The following is a 20,739-nucleotide window of genomic DNA, read 5'->3' on the forward strand; positions in this document are numbered from 1 at the left end:
AGCATCGTAGAGGGCTGAAGGCTATCACAGCAGAGAACAGGTGAGTGAGGAGGACATCACATCAGTGTAACTACAGGTTCATTGAGATATAGACTGTCTAGTCCAACACTCAGAATTACAGGCCAGTTTTTGAAGACTGATTAACTAATTATGCACTTCAAGAGGGGAAACTTTGTGCTTCGAAAGGGCTAAAAGATGATAGACTGAACAGCTCCACACAGCTGAGCTTCATAACCTACAACCTTGTTGCTAGATGTTTGATTTTTTTTTACTTTTTCAATAATCTTAACTTTAATTAGGGCTGGGTGATATAAAGATTAAATGCAACATATCATAATGCGCTGTCTAAAATGATAACAGCGTCACTATTCGAGTATAAATTAAATTTCCATAGCAATCACTGCCCACCTGCATCCAATTTGGAGGCACCTCAGTTTGAGAAAGCATGGCGACACTGTGAGTAATGTAAAAGGGTTCCAGAGTTTTCCATGTCATAGATGTTTGACTAGTAGATTATTGACTTGTTTAGAAAGGAAAACAGCTCCAGGTCAAGGAAAGGGAATCAGGAAGAAACATTAAACAAACAGGACTTATCACAAAGTTATGCTGGACAAGAGATTTCAGCCCATCGCCATCAAACCTCCTCGGGTTTATTTGATGCCAGGGTTCTGATAAACTAATAAAGGGATAATGAACTTTAATAACTCTGCCTTCTTCAGAGGGTGAATAATTTGGTTGTGAGTAGTTTGCTTTTATTCGGATCTCTGCACTGCTGCTTCTTTTAGCCCATCATTGAGTTCTTTCAAAACAGTCATTATGATTCATGTTCCTTTAATACGGATTTATTTATCAACGTTCTCTTTCCCATTGTATAGTATTTATTTAAACCTAAAAAGTACTGCTTTCTGTAACAAAACATAGTGTGTGTTACTAGGCAGATGTACTAATAGCTGCTCTCTGAACAGTGTTCTGTGTCGACGCTCGGCATTGATCTGTGATGTATTAATGTCTCATCTGTTGATTTACTTTTATAAGGTTTTATAAAACAGCTTTTATTCTTATTGTTTTGCTGCCATCTTTCAGCCTCCATCAGGTTTCATTTGTAACAGTCATTATATGAACACAACACTTTGAATATAGATCATTTAATGGCTTCCTGTCTGATTGTAATGTATATTTTTTAAACCTAAAAGAGGCAGCACACTAATAATGTTTTCTCTAACAAAAGACAAATACGGGCTATGTCTTGTTTTTTCAGTCATACTTAAGTCTAATGTAGTTTTTCCGAACTGAGCAGCCAAACTGCTGCTTTGGTTTGGAGCTGAAGTTGTTGAGGATCACATCTATTGTTTGATTATGTGGAAAAACAGCAACACAATGTGTTGCTTTTATTTGACTATCTGCAGTGGCAACAGAGTTTAACATGAACAAAATGATGGAGAACGTATTCTAAATATCATGATATCTACAGCATACTGCGATATGTCAAACCTATATCCTAATATTAATTTTAGGCCACATATCTCAGCCCTCCTTTGAATGACAGGAATGCAAAGTGAAGCAGAAGTTATTTTTGCAGCACTAGTAGCTTTTATTTTATTGTTATTTTCAAAGTAGCCAGACAGGAAGTGGGGTGAAGAAAGGGGGAAGACATGCTGCACAGGTTAAATGTAAAATGAATGTAAATATTACTTTAATCCAATAATAACCAACATAAGTTCTCAGCACAAGAAAAAAAGCCAGTTTGTGACAGTATAACTTAATTTAGGCAAAAATACATAAACCAATAAAACCTGCAGTAGATGGTTCTCGATCTCTTTGAAGACAGGGTACGCTTTAAACCCTTCTAGACCACTGCTGCCTGAGCTGCTAGCGGCTGAACCGATGATGAGCCTGGAAGAAAAAAAAAATAAAGTGCATTCTGTGTGAGGCTCCATGGGTCAGGATATTTGTGTCTACATAAAAAGCTAGAAATCATGACTTCTTCAAAAATAGAAACATGCATCCTGGGCCATTTAGTGAGCATCTTAGTGCAGAACTGCTAATGTTAAGCTGCTCCTTTTGTGTGTGATCTGTGTAAGACACACATTCAGTTCAAATACCCTCAATGCACCGCTCCCAGAAAACCTCTCACGCCTCGTTTGTGTGACAGCTGACTTAAGTGGCATCAGTGCAGAGTTGAAGCTTTTACAGCGCCACAGGAGCTTGAACCGAGCTGCACGGTGCCATTAAAATGCTTTGCATTCAACTCCAAGCACCACTTATGTAAATGGTAAATGGACTGAACTTATATAGCGCTTTTCCAGTCATACAGACCACTCAAAGCGCTTTACACTACACTACATTCACCCAATTGCACTCACTAACGCCCACACATTCGGTAGGCAACTTGAGGTTAAGTGCCTTGCCCAGGGGCACATCGACCTATGGCAGGAGGAAGCTGGAATCGAACCCACAACCTCCTGATTGCAAGACGACTACTCTTCCTACTGAGCCACAGTCGCCTCCAGATCTCACTTTCTCACAGGAAATGCAAATAAACACGTACGCTACAACTGTTCGAGATAAAAATGACAACGAGTCGATAATGTCTCAGCAAAATAGGAAAGTGACCTGATTATTAAATAAGTTAAAAAAAGTTAGATCATTTATAATTAGGGTGAAGAGAGGAAAAATCAAGCATCAAAGATTAAACTGTGGCCTCTGGGAAGTACAGGGCATATTAAAAACTTTAGGACTGTACTCTCAACTGTTTTTGCTAATTGTTGCTGCAAGAAATACAGAAAAGAGCCTCAGAAGGTTGCAAACTAAGATACAATGCCTTGAAAAGGTATTCATATCCCATCTTACAAACTGTTCTCTATTCAGTCAAGACTGTGTGGAAGCACCTTTTGTTGCAATTAGAGCTGTGGGTCTGTTGTAGGTATCTACTAGCTAGGCACATCTACAGACTAAAATGGTTACCCATTGTTCTTTGCAAAATAGCTCTGGCTCAGTTAGACTGAACGAAAAGCATCTGTGACCGGAACTATTCAACTTTTGCTAAAGACTTTCCATTGCATTGAGGTCTGGATTTTAAACCTTTCCATCATAGCTCTGGCTGTATGTTTACGGTCGTTGTCCTGCTGTAAGGTGAACCTCCGCCCTATTCAAAGTCTTTTGTAGCCTCTAAGACATTTTCTTTTAAGATTGTCAAGCTTCTTCCTTCACCTAATCAACTATGAACAGCTTCCTTATTCCTGCTAAAGAAAAGTATCAGCACAGCAAGATGCTGCCAATAATTCTTCATGGGAATGATGTGTTCAGGGTGATGTGCAGTGTTAGCTATCCTCCACACATTCTGGTTAGCATCTAGGAAAAAGGGTCTATTGGTAATGGTCTGATCTGATCATAACACCTTATTTCACATAATTGCAATGTTATCTACCTGGTTTGTTGCAAACTGTAAACTGACCTTCTAGTGGCTGTTTTTCCATGGTCTCCATGATGCCATTGTTTTCTAATGTTCTCTAACACACAGGGAACCTTTGATTATGGAACTTCTGAAGGCATCTGGACTTTATTTAGGGGGTATCAGAGTGAAGGAAGCAGATTTCTCATTCCACTTCACAATTAAGCTCCACTATATGTCAGTCTATCACACAAAATACATATAACTTTGTAGTTGTAATGTGATTAGAAGCAGAAACGTTCAGTGTGTACAAATACTTTTGCATGGTACTGGATAATGTTACAAAGTGGGTCTAACTGGTCACCTGGACTCCTGTGGGAAACCCATCTTGTAAATTGTGACAACCACAGCTCCGCCCAGGCCAATGTTGTGTTGCAGAGCCACTTTGGCCCCAGGGACCTGCCTCCTGCCAGCTTGTCCTCGCAGCTGCCAGCACAGCTCAGCACACTGGGCCAGACCTGGGAGGAACATACACAACAGGATGGTGATGATGATGATGATGTGGGGACTTTTTTTTTTTTTTCTCTTCTTAGGTAGAAAATCATCCTCATCATACAGACTAGATACAGTGAAAGAAATGAGAGAGAAAAAAGCACCTAGGTTTTATTATGCTTTACCAACTGGGTTGATTTTCCCTTTGTTATACAAATGGATTATCTTTTGAAAGGCAAGGAGCCTAAAAAGAACTCCTCCAAAGTGGAGACAAACTGTATTGTATGAAAGTAAAGTTAAAGTGTAAAGCCTCAACCCTATCTATCTAGTTAAACATTGCGAAAGCACAAAAAAGCAACAGGAATACAGTGGCATGTTGAGTTGTTAAACAAAAAGAACATGGTTGCACATTAACTTTCAAACTAAGGTATACCACAGAGTTTCATTGAGATGCAGGAGTGAAGATCCCCAACATAGTACAAAATACATAATAAATCCAGATGCCATGAAGCAGGACTGGGCTATTCAAAAAAAAAATATATATATATTTTCTAATATTATTTGTGAAATCCTGCTATCATTGCTGCCGCTTATTTACATTTCTTTCAACACTGACAGCTGAACAGGCTGATTCAAGTATCAAATTATAACTCTGGCTTAGCTGCAAAAACTAATAAAGTTTATAATTATAGGAGCAAAACACAGATGCACATACCTTGATGCAAACAGAAAGCATGTTTGTTCTGCCGCTGAAAAATACTCAAGGAACAGAGAAATGATAGTATTTAGTTGTTTAATTAAACAAAAGGGAAAGAACGACTGCTGGAAAACATGCCGACTGCGAGAGGTGCCATGATGACTGCTAATCTGACAACTCACTTCCGCAATCTAACTAGTGGCTGCTTCTGTGCTGCCCTACAATTAGAGCCATTTCATCCCATCTTAATAAGCTTTCGCATGTGCTTTCCATTCAGCAGCATTGATCCAATATTCTCCATTAGAAGATCTACAGATGGCTCCACTGGGAAGATGATTTAATTTGTGCTAGGTATTAAATGATGAGCACAACATTAAAACCACCCACTTAATGTTGTAGAGTTGGTATCGACTGGTATGTGATTCTTATGAGATAATATATAAAAATATCATGATTTCATAATATCTCTGCATGAATTTAAACAACACTGTATAACATGATCTAAATGCTTTTTTAAGCAACAATTATTTGAATTGCTGCATTGCTTATTATAGTTATAATAATGGTTTTATAACTTGTATTTATCCTTATTGCACAGAAAAAGTGCTCTTTGTTGAGTCTAATAAATATATTATCTAGCTAATAGATATAAAAAAATAGTAATACGTCAGTTAGTTATAATAATCATTTTCAGTAAACTAATTGGTAAAATAAAATGATAATTAGTCTATCCTGCAGTTGGCTGCTTTCCAACACTTGTGACACTTGTTGCTTGCCAACCTAGTTTTCAGACAGATTTACATTATTAGGTCTAATGGGTGAAACTCCTTTCATTTCCACACCAAGGAGGTCCGTATATTTTTTCAACCAAAAATATTTTCAATAAGGTAAATTTGTATTATTTTTAAGTGAGTGGAAAACATGTAGCCAACTTTCAGCCTACTAACCGGCAGCGTGCAGCAACAGCTGTTAACGGGGAAATGCTGTGCTACTCTAGGCTCCATATGGCAGGAAAAAAACCTCTGGTGACTCTGACAGAAGCATAAAGGAACATTTTTAGGTTTTGAAACTGGATCTGTGCATCTGTTTTGCTTCTGTAACCTTGTTTTATCTTATTACTTCAAAAAGGCTGTTGTGTAGGTACATCCTGAACCATCAAAACAACATGAGGACTTTGGGATATTCAACCATCCTCTGTAGATTTTAACAGACTCATATCTTGGAAATTCACCTTCTATGTTAACGTTTTGTGGGTGTTTTAGGAGAGCCCTAATCCATCTCTGCATGCTGTTTATAGCACAGAGGATGTTCCCATGATGCAAGGACAGTGATTGGTTTGTGATAACTTTAACACTGGTGTAGCTTGTCTCATGTCAAAGAGCAGCTACATAAATACGTGCTCACCAACCTTTTCTTGCAGTTATTGATATACAGACAGAAAATTTTGAATATTGTGAAAAAGTTCAATATTTTTGGTCAGTCATTTCCGTAAACTAAACTTATATTATATACATTCATCACACATAGAGTGAAATATCTCAAGCCTTTAATTCTTGCAATTTTAATGATTATGTTCTAAAGTTAATGAAACCCAAAATATAGTACTTCAGAAAATCATAATGTTGTGAAACACTTAAATATTGAAAATTCATATTCTCACACTCTAATCAGCTAATTGACTCAAAACACCTGCAAAGGTTTCCTGAGCCTGGAAACGGTCTCTCAGTCTGGGTCATGGGCTACACAGGCATGGGAACGACTGCTGACTGGACAGATGTCCAGAAGACAGTCACTCCAAAGATAAGCCACGAAAGGTCATTGTTGAAGAAGTTGGTTGTAGGGAAAGGTGTACCAGCAACAGGGATTACTGCTAAAGAACTGGACTGTTGTTCAGTGGTCAAGTATCACTGAACTTCAAGCATCTTGGATTCTGTGTCTCTCCACTCTTCTTCCAGACTCTGGGACCATTTATTTCCAAAATAAAATGCAAAATGAAGGCCACTATCAAAGCAAACTGGGCTTTCATTACACCTCAACAGAACCACAGGCTGATCGCCTCCATGCTAATATGCTAATTCCTGAAAAAGGAGCTCCAAGTATAGAGTGCAAAAAAATCAACATACTTTTCAAAAACCTGACATTTCTGTTTGGTCTTCTGTAATATTGAAGTTTTCTGAGACACTGATGTTTGAGTATTTTGTTATCTGTAAGCCATAATCATGAACATTACAAGAAATAAAGGCTTGAAGTATTTTACTTGGTGTGATGAATCTACAGTACACACCATAAGTTTGGACACACCTCATTCAAAGAGTTGTCTTTATTTTCATGACTATGAATATTGTAACTTCACACTGAAGGCATCAAAACTATGAATTAACACATGTGGAATTATATACTGAACAAAAAAGTGTCAAACAACTGAAAATATGTCTTATATTCTAGGTTCTTTAAAGTAGCCACCTTTTGCTTTGATTACTGCTCCACAAACTCTTGGCATTCTGTTGATGAGCTTCAAGAGGTAGTCACCTGAAATGGTTCTCACTTCACAGGTGTGCCCTGTCAGGTTTAATAAGTGGGATTTCAAGCTTTATAAATGGGGTTGGGACCATCAGTTGTGTTGTGCAGGAGGTGGATATAGTACACAGCTGATAGTCCTACTGAATAGACTGTTAGAATTTGTATTATGGCAAGAAAAATGCAGCTAAGTAAAGAAAAACGAGTGGCCATAATTACTTTAAGAAATGAAGGTCAGTAAATCCGAACAATTGGGAAAACTTTGAAAGTGTCCCCAAGTGCAGTTGCAAAAACCATCAAGCGCTACAAAGAAACTGGCTCACATGAGGACCGCCCCAGGAAAGGAAGACCAAGAGTCACCTCTGCTGCGGACGATAAGTTCATCCGAGTCACCAGCCTCAGAAATCGCAAGTTAACAGCAGCTCAGATTAGAGAACAGGTCAATGCCACACAGAGTTCTAGCAGCAGACACATCTCTAGAACAACTGTTAAGAGGAGACTGTGTGAATCAGGCCTTCATGGTAAAATAGCTGCTAGGAAACCACTGCTGAGGACAGGCAACAAGCAGAAGAGACTTGTTTGGGCTAAAGAACACAAGGAATGGACATTAGACCAGTGGAAATCTGTGCTTTGGTCTGATGAGTCCAAGTTTGAGATCTTTGGTTCCAACCACCGTGTCTTTGTGCGGTGCAGAAGAGGTGAACGGATGGACTCTACACGCCTGGTTCCCACTGTGAAGCATGGAGGAGGAGGTGTGATGGTGTGAGGGTGCTTTGCTGGTGACACTGTTGGGGATTTATTCAAATTGAAGGCATATTGAACCAGCATGGCTACCACAACATCTTGCAGCGGCATGCTATTCCATCCGGTTTGCGTTTAGTTGGACCATCATTTATTTTTCAACAGGACAATGACCCCAAACACACCTCCAGGCTGTGTAAGGACTATTTGACCAAGAAGGAGAGTGATGGGGTGCTGCGCCAGATGACCTGGCCTCCACAGTCACCGGACCTGAATCCCAATCGAGATGGTTTGGGGTGAACTGGAATGCAGAGTGAAGGCAAAAGGGCCAACAAGTGCTAAGCATCTCTGGGAACTCCTTCAAGACTGTTGGAAAACCATTTCAGGTGACGACCTCTTGAAGCTCATCAATAAAATGCCAAGAGTGTGCGTAGCAGTAATCAATGCAAAAGGTGGCTACTTTGAAGAACCTAGAATATAAGACATATTTTCAGTTGTTTCACACTTTTTTGTTCAGTATATAATTCCACATGTGTTAATTCATAGTTTTGATGCCTTCAGTGTGAAGCTACAATATTCATAGTCATGAAAATAAAGAAAACTCTTTGAATAAGAAGGTGTGTCCAAACTTTTGGTCTGTACTGTACATAATACACAAGTTTCAATTTCTGAAATGAGACAAAAAGTACTGAACGTTTTCCCAATAATCAATTTTTTTTAACATGTACCTGTATAGTTTTGATGGAAAAATTCTATTTACCCCCTAAATTTATCTGACAGAATTAGGCTTCAGTGGCTGATCGGAAGCCACTGAAGCCTAATTCTGTAATTAATCAAAAAGACATCTAGTTATTAACTTGTGACAACCCTGAATCCCTGGATGTTATGTGAATAGTTTAAAAGAGAATCCCTGTGGCAGCACCATAGATCTGCCAGTTTATGTGCTAAAAGAAATCAGGATTTCAGCTCTGACAGAAGCAGGGAAGCAATGATGACTTGACCTGGGAAATAATTTCATTAAAAGGAGAGAGAGTGAAAAAATCAGTTATATTTAAAAATATAAAGAAGCCTCAGAATAAATAAGAGGGAGAAGGAGGTTATGTAAAAAAAGAAAAAAGAAAAATACTTCTATCAAATAGCACAAGTGTATTTTTTGCCAACTGGCAACAGGGTTTGAGTCTGCAAAATCTCAAATCCATGTTCCACTGGATATGAGTGTTCCTGGGAGCCAGACACTGCAGAAGCAGGGTGAACCAGTGGCACAGTCTGCTTGTTCTCAATGATTTCAAATGTGAAGAGATTACAGAAGAGGCGTGCCAGGATCTTAGCCTGCTGCCTCTCACATGCAGACTGAAGATCACTTTAACCCAGTTCCAGTCTGAATGCCCATCAGTGAAGGACAATTCCCCTCTAGTGGCCACTGTGGAAACTTCTTAGCAAGGTCAGAATCTAAAACTCAGACGATCTTGGGGATTAAAATTTGACTTTATTGATATTTTAAGAAAAGCATATAATGATACCATAAAATAAAGTCAAATGTTTCAAATCTATAATTAGGACAAAAGGGAGGCTCTACAACGTTGTGGCCTCTTTTCTCTCATACTTACAAGCAGCTTTCTCTGCATACCTGTGGCACCAAGAGGGTGTCCTTTAGAAATGAGACCACCGCTGGGGTTGATCACAAACTTGCCTCCATAAGTGTTGTCGCCTCTGTCAACCAGTTCTCCTGCTTTACCTGCAAAAACAGTACACAATCAAATATGGAGTAAACTACCATAAATTATTCCAATCTAATTGGTACATGCACAAGAGAATGTTATGTCCATGCCAAATTGCTCATTTACAGTCGGGAGAACAAGTATTTAATACGATGTCGATTTTGCAGGTTATCCCCATTGCAAAGCAGGTAGAAGTCATTCATTTTTATCATAGGTACTCTTCAACTGTGAGTGACGAAATCTAAAACAAAACTCCAGAAAATCACATTGTGTGATTTTTAAGTAATTAATTTGCACTTTGCTGGTAGATCCAAGCATAGTAATTTGCAACAATGGTATCAAATTGTGACTGAGCTTGAGCTACTTTGTAAAGAAACAAGACATATCCTAAAAGCTGGGATTGCAGCGAAAGGTGGTTCTGTGTAGAGCTGCTGGACATACTGAATTATTATCATTGCAATAGCAAATGACTTCCTGGACGCAATAGTTGCTAGGATATTATATTTCAAGTGTCAGTCAGTCAGACTCAGCATATCGATAATATATGAATATGTTTGCCCAGTTAGATGCAGTGGAACAGAACTTGATGCCCACATCTGATGTACATGTTTAGTGGCCAAGATGCTGAAGCTCATGGACAGTGGTGCAGACATAGTGTAATGTAAAGAAGGAGGCAGCCTCAGTCCTGTGTACTGACTCAGTGGCGTTGAACACACACCACACTTTTCTGATGGTAAAAAGAACTTGATTATGAATAATCTCACAAGTCTCTGGATAATCAGGTAGAACATATATCCATGACTGTAAGAAGTCTTTAAGAAATCATTGGGAGTGATGAGCTTTTAAAAGCTGAAACATCCCAGAGTTCAAACAACGAAACTGTAAAGAAAATATTTTCTAAAAGAGACCAAGATTGTTCAAAAATAAAAACCATATAAGAAAACATATGAAACATAACAGCACATATCTGTTGGTTCCTGCTTCTTATCAGATAGGTGATGGTTGGTAGAATAAGTATTCATTCTCTACAACTAGCTGTAGTAGATGTGTAGAAGTCCATGGCTTACCCTCTTCACACAAGCCCAAAGCCTCATAAGTGATGAGCTCATTGGCAGAGAAGCAGTCATGCAGCTCGACCACGTCAACATCACCTGGCTTCAGACCGGCAGCCTTGAAGCACTTTTCAGCTGCTCGCTGAGACATGTCATATCCCACCTACACACCAGAGGGAATTCATTCATGGATCTCAAAGTGTCCGTTAAGTATCAGAACGGAATTGTTTCACATCATGTCCTACCATCTTAATGCAGCTGTTTTCGCTAAATGTGGAAGGAAAGTCAGTCACCATCTCCTGAGCCACAATCTCCACCGCCTGGTTTTCAAGATGGTGCTTCCTAACAAAGACCTCACTGGCCAAAACTGCTGCTCCAGCACCATCTGAAGTTGGGCTTATTGCAGAAGAAAAGCAGCATAAACAATATTTTCAAGATTTGAAATCCAAACTTTGATCAAATAGAAACAATACTCTCCAGTAAATCTCTACCTGCTTACAGTCTGACGTTAACAGTCAATCCTGCTAATGAGTGAGATTCTTACCAGCACTGCAGAAGAGTAAGAAAGTCAAACACCTTCCTGGAGTTCATCACCTGCTCCAAACTGTACTCATCCTGGAATTGGGAATACCTGCAGTAAAGTTGCGGAGACAAAACAATTTAAAAGAGGTCAGTCCGCCTCATGGTGTGGAGATATTAACAGACAAAAGTAAAAAGCAAACTCATTCTGGAGACACAAACTGCAGCTTTAGCTCTCTCTTACGGGTTATTGGTGGAATGCCTATGGTTTTTCCAGGCAATCTTAGCAAAGTGTTCTGGTTTTGTGCCTAAAAGAGTGGAAAAAACACACAAATAACATTTAAAAACAACAAAAAAAGTTATTTCATGTCAATATTTATTCAGTAAGCAATCAAAAATGATTTAAATCTAACCTCAAATGTAGAATAACACACAACAGATTACCTGCTGTCATTTTTTGTTAACCAAAACAGAAAAACACCCGTAGTGCTTCCATACAATAAGGGACAGGAGTTGCCAGGTGCTGCTAGTCGATTATACTGGGTTAAAACCCATCACCAGTATGACCAACTCTGTAACAGCAGGAGCTTTGCTAGTGTGCTGATCTGGACCATACAGATGTGTTAACACAATGCCAAGCATGAAGGACATCAGCAATGACCTTAAAGAAGCAACTATTGCCGCTCATCAACCTGTGGAGGTTTTTAATGCCATTTTCCAAACTATTTGGAAGTCATCATTTTACACAGAGCAAGATTATTCACAAGTGGAAAACATTCAAGATAGTTGTCAATCATCTCAGGAGAGGAAACCCCACCAAATTAGTCCCAAGGTCAGCATGTCCCATCTTCAATTAAAAAGTAGAACTGTTAGGTCTGCAAGGAGAAAGAATATTCTCTTTAAAAAATGTGAGTAACTACAACACATCTAAAACAATGTCCCTTGGGCAGAGGAGACCAAAGCAGAGGTGCTTGACCATAATACGCAGCACAATGCTTGGAGAAGCCAACACAGCACAGCGACACCGCAAACCAACGCTTAAACATGGTGGTGGAGAGGGAAATGATTTGTGTCCATAAGACCTGGGCACCCTGTGGTCGTTGAATCGCCAACAAACTCCTCTGTATCCCAAACTACTCTAGAGTCAAATTTCAAATAGCTTTAAATAATTTGAAATCATAATAAAGACTAAATCATTGCCATTTCTACCTGATATGTCAAAAGATAAAAGAGTGTATTTCTCCATGACTTTTTACTCAGCCCACAAATCTAACCAAAAGCCATAAAAAGTACCATATTTCTCCATATGCTCCCTGCCAGCATTGCCAAACATCTGCGGTGCTCCTGGTGCTGCCGCCATCCCATAGCGGTCGATCATCACCTCCATGTGCTTGTCCATTGGACTGGTCCTATCCATGTACTGAAAAATAACATATCTGCAGCTTTTTAGCATAAATAACATCAATAAGATGACAAGAAACATTAAAAATTCACTAGAAAGAAAGAAAGAAAGAAAGAAGAGGAAGTAGGGACGGTCACAAGGTAGACAGGAAGGACAGAAGCAAGGACACAACACTACATAATAGAAAAGGGAATAAAGTCTTAAATAACAAAAAAAACAAATATTTTCTATACTCATATTTTCTTTTCGATCCTCCTTCAGACCTGGAAATATTAATTATTATTTTGGACTGCTGAAGGACTGCGCATTTCCTCATTTCCTTTTCTTTTACCTCAAGTCATGTAACATCCATGTGTTTGCCCACCTCCAGGTGACAAACCCGCTCACATACACCCACTCAGCACAAACACACTTATTTCTACACATACGCTTGTTTTGCATATTTCTAGAGCAAATCTGCCCTGGCACACGTAGGCAACCAGCATTTCTATATGTTATCCCAGAAAGGCTATGACAAAACACGTGAACGAAAAGAAAAAAAAGCTACATATTTTACTACTTCCTTGAAATGCGAGGCAAATCTAAAATAGTATAACATAAGAATTAGCATCATACCTTAGAAGTCAAGGAGCCTCTCTCCATCTTCTCAAAACCAAGGGCAAGCACACAGTCAGCAAGACCTGTAAAACATTAGCAAGACATCGATTAAATTAAAGCAATTCTGTTTATCCAAAAGGCAAACACTCTTGTCTTGTTTCCTCTGAAAATCTCTGGCATTTTTTATAACCTCCAGCTGGACTCACCTCCCTGTATCAGCTGTCGAGCCATGAAGAGAGCAGTGGAGCCAGTGGAGCAGTTGTTGTTCACATTGATGATGGGGATTCCTGTCAGACCCAAGCTGTGGTAAATAGCTCTCTGGCCACATGTGGAGTCCCCTAAGGCAACGAGATGGGGGTCAGTTTTCCTCAGAGAGGCAAATGGTGTAAAAAAAAATCTTTAGAACAGGCAAAACATGTACTTCTCTTCATCTCATTTAAATAACTAAAGAAATACTAGTTTGACATTGACATGACCAATATACAGAACATATTTTACTCTTACCATAAACATACCCAACACAGGCTTGTTCAATGGCTGAATATGGGACCCCTGCATCCGTTAGAGCTTTTTCACCTATGAAGCAATCAGACAACGTGATCAAACATGGTTTTATTTCACATAACAACTACAAAGCCCTCTAGGACCGTACTAAAGTCTCAGCTCTTTATATTTTGGGAGAAAAGCTGACAAAGTATCAAAGACTTAAACCAGATATTGTCATACATCGCATAAAGGGACACAAACACTGCCTGACATTAAACCAGACTTCCTGTTTTAGGTCAGTGCAAATTACAAAAATATTTCTATTTGCTGTATGACATTTTCTTTCTTCAAATCCATAAAAATAAAAAGATGTGGGGGAATAGAAAGCCGGGTGTTGTCTTGAAATACATTGTTCTAGGATGGGGTCTTAAAAAAGGTATTTTAGCCTTAATTCGCCATGTTCTGGACCTGTAGAACCAAACTGGGGACTCTAAACTCCAAATGACTGGAAAGAAGAAGGATGAAAACAGCACACACACTATAGTGCTAAATGCATTGGTTCACACCTCCGAACCACTGAATGCAGGTGTTGCAATCCCTTCCATGGCCACAGGGGGATAAACTTCAGCAGGCAGGCATGCAGACTGCTTCAATAAGTCCAATAAGCAATTGTGAAAGAAGGGGTCGCTTTTAGGAGCTCAGTGAATTCCAGCATGGTACCATGATAGAATATCACCCGTGCAACAAGTCCAGTTGTAAAATTTCCTCACCAGTAAATACTCCACAGGAACTGTCAATGGTTCAACATACCAAAACATTTTGAGCAATTCCATAGCTTCCAACTTTGTAGGAACAGTTTAGAAACGGCTCCTTCAGCCAACATGACCGTGCATTAGGCAAGGTCCATAAAGGCATGAATGAGTGAGTTTGGTGTGGAGTAATTTGACTGGTCTGCACAAAGTCCTGGCCTCAGTCCAATAGAACATTTTGGGATGAATTACAGCAGAGACTGAAAACAAGGCATTCTCGTCCAGCATCAGTGTCTGAACTCCTGGAAGAATGGTCACATATTCGCAAACCTAAGCCTTGTAGAGCTCCTTCCCAGGAGAGGTGAAGCTGTTGTAGCTGCAGAGGGTGGGTCAACGACATATTTAGGCTTTAAAAATGGGATGTCATTAAAGTTCATGTGTGTCTTAAAGCAAGTGACCCAATACTTTCAAAAATATGGTGTATGTAGTCCTATCAAGACTACTTTGCTAGAACACTTTTTGAGCGGTTTAAGTAAAGAGACTTTACTGATCTCTCTCTTTAGTTTTCTTTTATGTTTGGAACAAGAAACATTCAAAGACCTTCAGAAAATGCTGCGACTTTTTCATCAATTATGTGCATCAATTTTCCCTGAAAAAAAAAATTCAAGTTCTGTAATATGGAAGCCTAAAAAGACCAACCACGCAGTACGTATCTTTTGTTTGCTTTTCTTTAGATAAGGAAATGTATGACAATAAAATGTATGACAATAAAATGTATGACAATAAAATGTATGACAATAAAATGAACATATTTATCTTATGATAAAACCTCTTAGAAAAATGTCGTTTTGATCATGGCTCTTTGCAGCTTCTGTGTTATACGTGTGTCATCTGAGTGAAAGTAAGATCCATATTGTTGCAATAATAATTACCTGCTTCTTTGGCCATATCAGGGTAGTCATAGTCCTTTCTGGCTCCAGGCTTGTCAAACTGCAGAAAACCACAGAAAGGCCAAACCAGTTAGTTGCACTTAACATTAGAAGTGTTTACCAGTACTTTAGTGTGCTTTCTCTCCTAATGATTCGATTTTTCCTCCTGATTCTATCGTTTATTAGGTAAACTGATGTTTTAATTTTATGTTTGCTTATTTCAAAAAACTAGTTTCTTGCACCAAAAGGCCATCTGGCAACAGGATAAAAAAAAAGAATTCAAAATAAGTCTTCGTATAATTCTTTGAGCTGTTCAGATATGAGCATGTCTGTTGACAGTTTTTATATGTCTGTGTTTTATTTAACATATAAAAGCTTGCATCCTTATCTTCACCCAAACAGAACAAAAAAATGTCTTTCTGTTCAGAAAGGTCTCACCAGTAACAGACAGATTTGTGCACAGCACCCAGACATTTCACTGAAAGTCAGGAAACTAATTTTAGCTTGTAAAATAAAGGTGAAGACATAAGAATTTCAGAGTATAATCAATTATTTATCACCATTACCCTAAGGGCAACATTCAACAGATAGGATGACTTAAAGTAAGCAGACCAACAAACGTTTTCAAAGTCTCCATCCTTTCTAAACAATGTCCACCTAAAATAAACTCATTTACACAAGAATAAAATAGTAGAAGAGGCAGGTGTCCATCTCCAGCGAGGACTGGGTGAGAGGCAGGACAGACCCAGAACAGGGTGCCAGTCTATCACAGAGACACAACCATAAATTCACCCACCTTGTCAAAAAAAAACAAAAAAAAACAGCTCCATCTGAAGAAAAGCAATTAAAGACCACAGTGCTGTCATGTTTTACAGTGGGTATGGTGTTCTTTTGGTTATGTGTAGTGTTGTTTCATGAAGCTTTCTACAAACTTGCAGTTTTTGTAATGTTTGTACCTTCTCCAGAGTAATAACGTTTAAAATATTATATCATTTTGTAATCTCTGCAACAAAATAACAGTGGTTTGAGCGAAAAATGTTGCAAGTGTCAGAAAACCCTACAAGGACAGCTGGAGTGACAATAGGTTAATCAAATTTACAATAACTGATTGCAGATTTGACTAAATATAAAAACTAAATGCTGACACCGAATCAAAAATGTAATTTAGCACAATATTAGTGAAACTAACTCCATTTGATGTTTTTAGTCAAATCATACAGAATACATGTCTAATTAAAGGCAAAGAAAGTTTTGAAAGTATTGAAACTATTAATGTCCTTTTTTACATGAAGTAGTTTCTGAATCACCTAAAAGATATCTGGAACAGTACAGACTAAACATCTGATACAAACTGTCAGGCACGGTGGTGGAGGCCTGATGATTTGGGCCGGTCTTGCAGCTACAGGACCTGGTTGCCTTGCAGTTAGACCATGAACTCCTTTCTCTACTGAAGTATTCTGGAGTCAAATATAAGGTCGTCTGTCCGACACCTGACTCTGACTGGGTCATCAACAGGATAACAATCCCAAACAGAGCAACACATCTACAATGGCCCAGTCAAAGTATAGCCTTCGTTCTGACTGAAATGTTAATATGTCAGCATAGAGTTGAAATTATTTAGGTTGGACTCATTTTTTACATAACAGAAACATGACATCTTAAAACAGGGTTTGCACACTTTCTAAATGTTCTTTGTACACTTTCTAAATGTTCTTTATTCAGTACAACTAGGGGCAAATTATCAGTACATTTCAAAGAGCAGCTAACCCAGTAATAAACTAGTCAAGGTGCAATTGGTGATAATTTTCATCACCTTCTTCAAGTCAATATATAAAAAAAGACTTGGCCTTGGATTAAAAAGTCCTTATTATAGTCATTTCAAAAGAAAAAGAACTGTTGCCATAAAGAAGCAGCTGCAGCTATCACTGGATCTAAAAATAATTTGTCTCCTTCTCATTTAGATGAATGTGGTTATAGTCACTGAAGTTTTAAACAAACACTAGTTTCAGGAAAAAATTACCATTGTGCTTCAATTGCTGGTAAATCTGCATAACTACAGAAGCAGGGGTGCTATTTCAGCTTCATAGAGGGAAAACAGGATGATATGGTCAGCTGTGAGGGCCGAATGTAAGAGAATGAAAGACTGATTTATGGCAGCGCAATAGTTAGCCTTGATAGCCTGTTAAAGGGACATTCAATCAATTTTAGTAGGGATTATCCCACCATCACAATATCCATGTGTGCAGTTTTACTATCTAGGAGATGTTTGCAATGCAACATTTGTAGGGTATTGTGTTCATGCAAGACAATAATATGTCCAGCCTGTTGAATAGAGTTTTAGTGCTGTAGAAGCTTGCACCTGATTCTGAAGATAGTGTGCAAGACGCTAAAGGTCCCAGAGTGAGGTGGGAGAATTATAATGAAAGAGAGAAGCGGGGAAAAAGTGCACTCGTCACAGACATTCAACAATATTGCAGGAATGAGTGGATGTACTTGAGCCTGTGTGTATGATGTCCATAATTAATAAATGAATATGAATGATGCCTTCTGCTCTTCAGCAGTTCTCCTCAGCTGATTAAAGGATTTAGGTCTATTGACTAAAAAAAACTCAAAAGTGAGATGTTCAAAGAACTATTTGAGATCTGAAACCTTTAAAGTATCTTCTAAAAACCTGAGATTTGCTGCCACTTCTAATAGATTTACAACTAGAACCTGACTGGGTTGAAGGTTAGGGTTAACTAACCATCTCACAGTGATTAACTTTGGAAACTCAGTGGACCTTGGACTATGATCTATTAGGGCTACCAAAGTAAACAGATCTCTGTCATTTCTCAAAAAACTGTCATATGGAAGCCTGCATTTTTTCCTGAGTTGGGTAGTGACCATCATGAACCTTTATAATAATAATCGTTTTTCATTCTGGGTAACGGTGTTTGCAGAGGTTTCAGACTGGGCTCCGACTTGTTGCGTTAGCAGACGCTGGTGACAGAGATAAGTTGCAAGTGACAGCAGCATGTAAAACTTTCAGATTATAGCAGGTTTCACGTCTGGAATTAGCAAACAATGCTAACGTCCAAACTTCGCAGCACCTGGTCTGAAGTACTACGCTGTAAGGTGAAGCAGAAACAAAAATAATACCTTCGTCATGCCCACACCGATAACAAACACTCTGTTCTTCTTCCCAGGTGCCATGGTAGCTGCTTTCTTCTTCTGCAGTCCTGCTCAGAGAAGATTGAGAGGAAAACAGGGCAGTTGCTCTGAGCACCAACAGGACAACGCCCACCGGTATAGATCGTCTGTTACATGGTGGATGTGTCACTCAGATGGAAAAATGTCAAAAGACTGAACCAGGAAACTAACTTGATTTGACTTTTCTCAAAACTTCATTTATTCCGCACAGTAACGAAATCGCCATAAAAAAGTATTTCACCTTAGGTTTAAAATTCAGAGTGGCAACTTCTATTCAATTCAATTCAGTTTTATTTATATAGCGCCAATTCACAGCACATGTTGTCTCAAGGCACTTCACAACAGTCAGGTACATACATTCCAATTAATCCTAACCATTGAACAGTGCAGTCAAAGTTAGTTATTTATTCAAATTGGATAAAACGTTTTTCTGTCTAAGGAAACCCAGCAGATAGCATCCAGTCAGTGGTTTGTAGCATTCACTCTTCCTGGATGAGTATGTAGAGACAGTGGAGAGGAAAAACTCCCTTTTAACAGGAAGAAACCTCCAGCAGAACCAGGCTCAGTGTGAGCGGCCATCTGCCACGACCGACTGGGGGAGCAGAGAAGGAAAAAGAACACAGAAGCACTGATCCAGGAGTACTTTCTATGGGAAGGAAAAGTAAATGTTAATGGATGTAGCTTCTTTAGTTGTTTCACCTAGAAAGAAAGAACAGATAAACACTGAGCCAGTTTTCAAGGTTAGAGTCTGAAAGAGAGCACATATAATTAGTTACAGTAGAAGCTCAGTCAGTAGCTATGTCTAGGAGAGAGACACTGAAAGACAAGACAAAGTGGATCATCGGTAGAGGCTGAGCATTAAGTTGTTGCCAGCAGAAGCTCGGATAATGCTGTCAGGTTTAAACAACCTAACAATACGTGTAACAACACAAAAAGAAGAGAGAGACAAAGATTAGTTATTTTACTCGCTTGCGAGGAGAGACGGTCAGAGTTGCTTTCAGTTACAAACTCTCCACCGCTCTCAAACCCATCTAACCGCTCCCTCTTTTTATTGTCTTTTGGGGGTCCCTAGTTTACAAAAACATTAATCTCTAAAGGATGGGAAAACAACAGCTGCATCGTAAACAAGTCATAAACAGCTTTATCCATTAACAACACATTTCCACAGTCCTCTTTCAGCTTCCAGGGTCAGTTGCGCCTTTTGTTCAGTGTAATCAGCCTTCATCTTTATGACCTCCTCAACTGGACTGCTTCCTTCTCTGCTAGCTCAGCTCCATTTATGATCTTTGCCTGCAGACAACTCATCAGATCATTTACTCACACACATCTTGAATAATTATAAGATCAAATATTTATGTTAAAAAATAGGAGAAACTATAAGACAAATCTTTATTCAATTATTCCAACAAATTCCCCTCTCCGGAAAGGTGTCACAGGTAGACACAGAGCCAGGCCAGGTGTAGCTTCTAGGAAGAGAATAGAGAGAACAAGGTTAAAAGCTGAAATAACAGCAAATAATGCAAAATTGGAGAGTAGTGTGAGAATGTAGCGAAGAGGGTGAAAGTGGTCGTTATGTCCTCCAGCAGCCTAAGCCTATAGCAGCATAACTACACAGATAGTTTCAGTTCAGATTATTTAGTTAAATGGCGCTTATGAGAACGAAGTGCTCTGTTAGGAACATATGGAACAATCAGATCTCTGATGTATGATGGAGCTAGATCATTAAGGGCTTTATATGTGAGGAGGAGAATTTTAAATTCTATTCTGGATTTAACAGGGAGCCAATGAAGGGAAGCTAAAATAGGAGAAATATGATCTCTCTTTTTAATTTTCATCAGAACTCTTGCTGCAGCATTTTGAATCAGCTGAAGGCTTTTAACTGCATTTTGTGGACATCCTGATAGTAAAGAATTACAATAGTCCAGCCTTGAAGTAACAACTTCTGCATTTAAAAACTTTTGTTAGCTTTTTTCCCCAGAAAAACTAGCTGTTTTAGTAACAAATCAGTTTTTGTACCCTGATCTCTACCGTTGTCATATTTTTGGGTTGACTAGAGTCCATCTCTGGTGACATGTTTTGCCTTAATAGAGATGCATACAATGGGGAGAACAAATATTTGATACATTGTGGCATTTGCAGGTTTTCTCACTTGCAAAGCATGCAGAACTCTTTCATTTGTAATCATTGGTACTCTTGCCGAAACCTAAAGCAAAAATCCAAAACAAAATCACATTGTGTGATTTTTAAGTAATTAATTAGC

General features: G+C 38.8%; 1 protein-coding gene across 1 annotated transcript in view; it reads right to left on the minus strand.

Annotated features, from left to right (window-relative positions):
- scp2a (sterol carrier protein 2a) overlaps positions 1–18,583 on the minus strand; it is a 33,518-nt gene extending 14,935 nt beyond the window's left edge. The window contains exons 1-13 of the mRNA XM_047368727.1: positions 18,429–18,583; positions 15,294–15,351; positions 13,631–13,702; positions 13,333–13,464; positions 13,145–13,209; positions 12,421–12,547; positions 11,372–11,435; positions 11,153–11,239; positions 10,854–11,004; positions 10,624–10,771; positions 9,466–9,573; positions 3,756–3,909; positions 1,794–1,893 (exon numbers count right to left, since the gene is read on the minus strand). Of these exons, the coding sequence (XP_047224683.1) occupies positions 1,794–1,893; positions 3,756–3,909; positions 9,466–9,573; positions 10,624–10,771; positions 10,854–11,004; positions 11,153–11,239; positions 11,372–11,435; positions 12,421–12,547; positions 13,145–13,209; positions 13,333–13,464; positions 13,631–13,702; positions 15,294–15,351; positions 18,429–18,482 (1,320 nt within the window). The 5' untranslated portion in view covers positions 18,483–18,583. The remainder of the gene's footprint in view (positions 1–1,793; positions 1,894–3,755; positions 3,910–9,465; positions 9,574–10,623; positions 10,772–10,853; positions 11,005–11,152; positions 11,240–11,371; positions 11,436–12,420; positions 12,548–13,144; positions 13,210–13,332; positions 13,465–13,630; positions 13,703–15,293; positions 15,352–18,428) is intronic.
- Between the last annotated feature and the right edge of the window lie 2,156 nt (positions 18,584–20,739).

Source organism: Girardinichthys multiradiatus, chromosome 6 (genome assembly GCF_021462225.1).
Source record: "Girardinichthys multiradiatus isolate DD_20200921_A chromosome 6, DD_fGirMul_XY1, whole genome shotgun sequence".
Taxonomy (NCBI): domain Eukaryota; kingdom Metazoa; phylum Chordata; class Actinopteri; order Cyprinodontiformes; family Goodeidae; genus Girardinichthys; species Girardinichthys multiradiatus.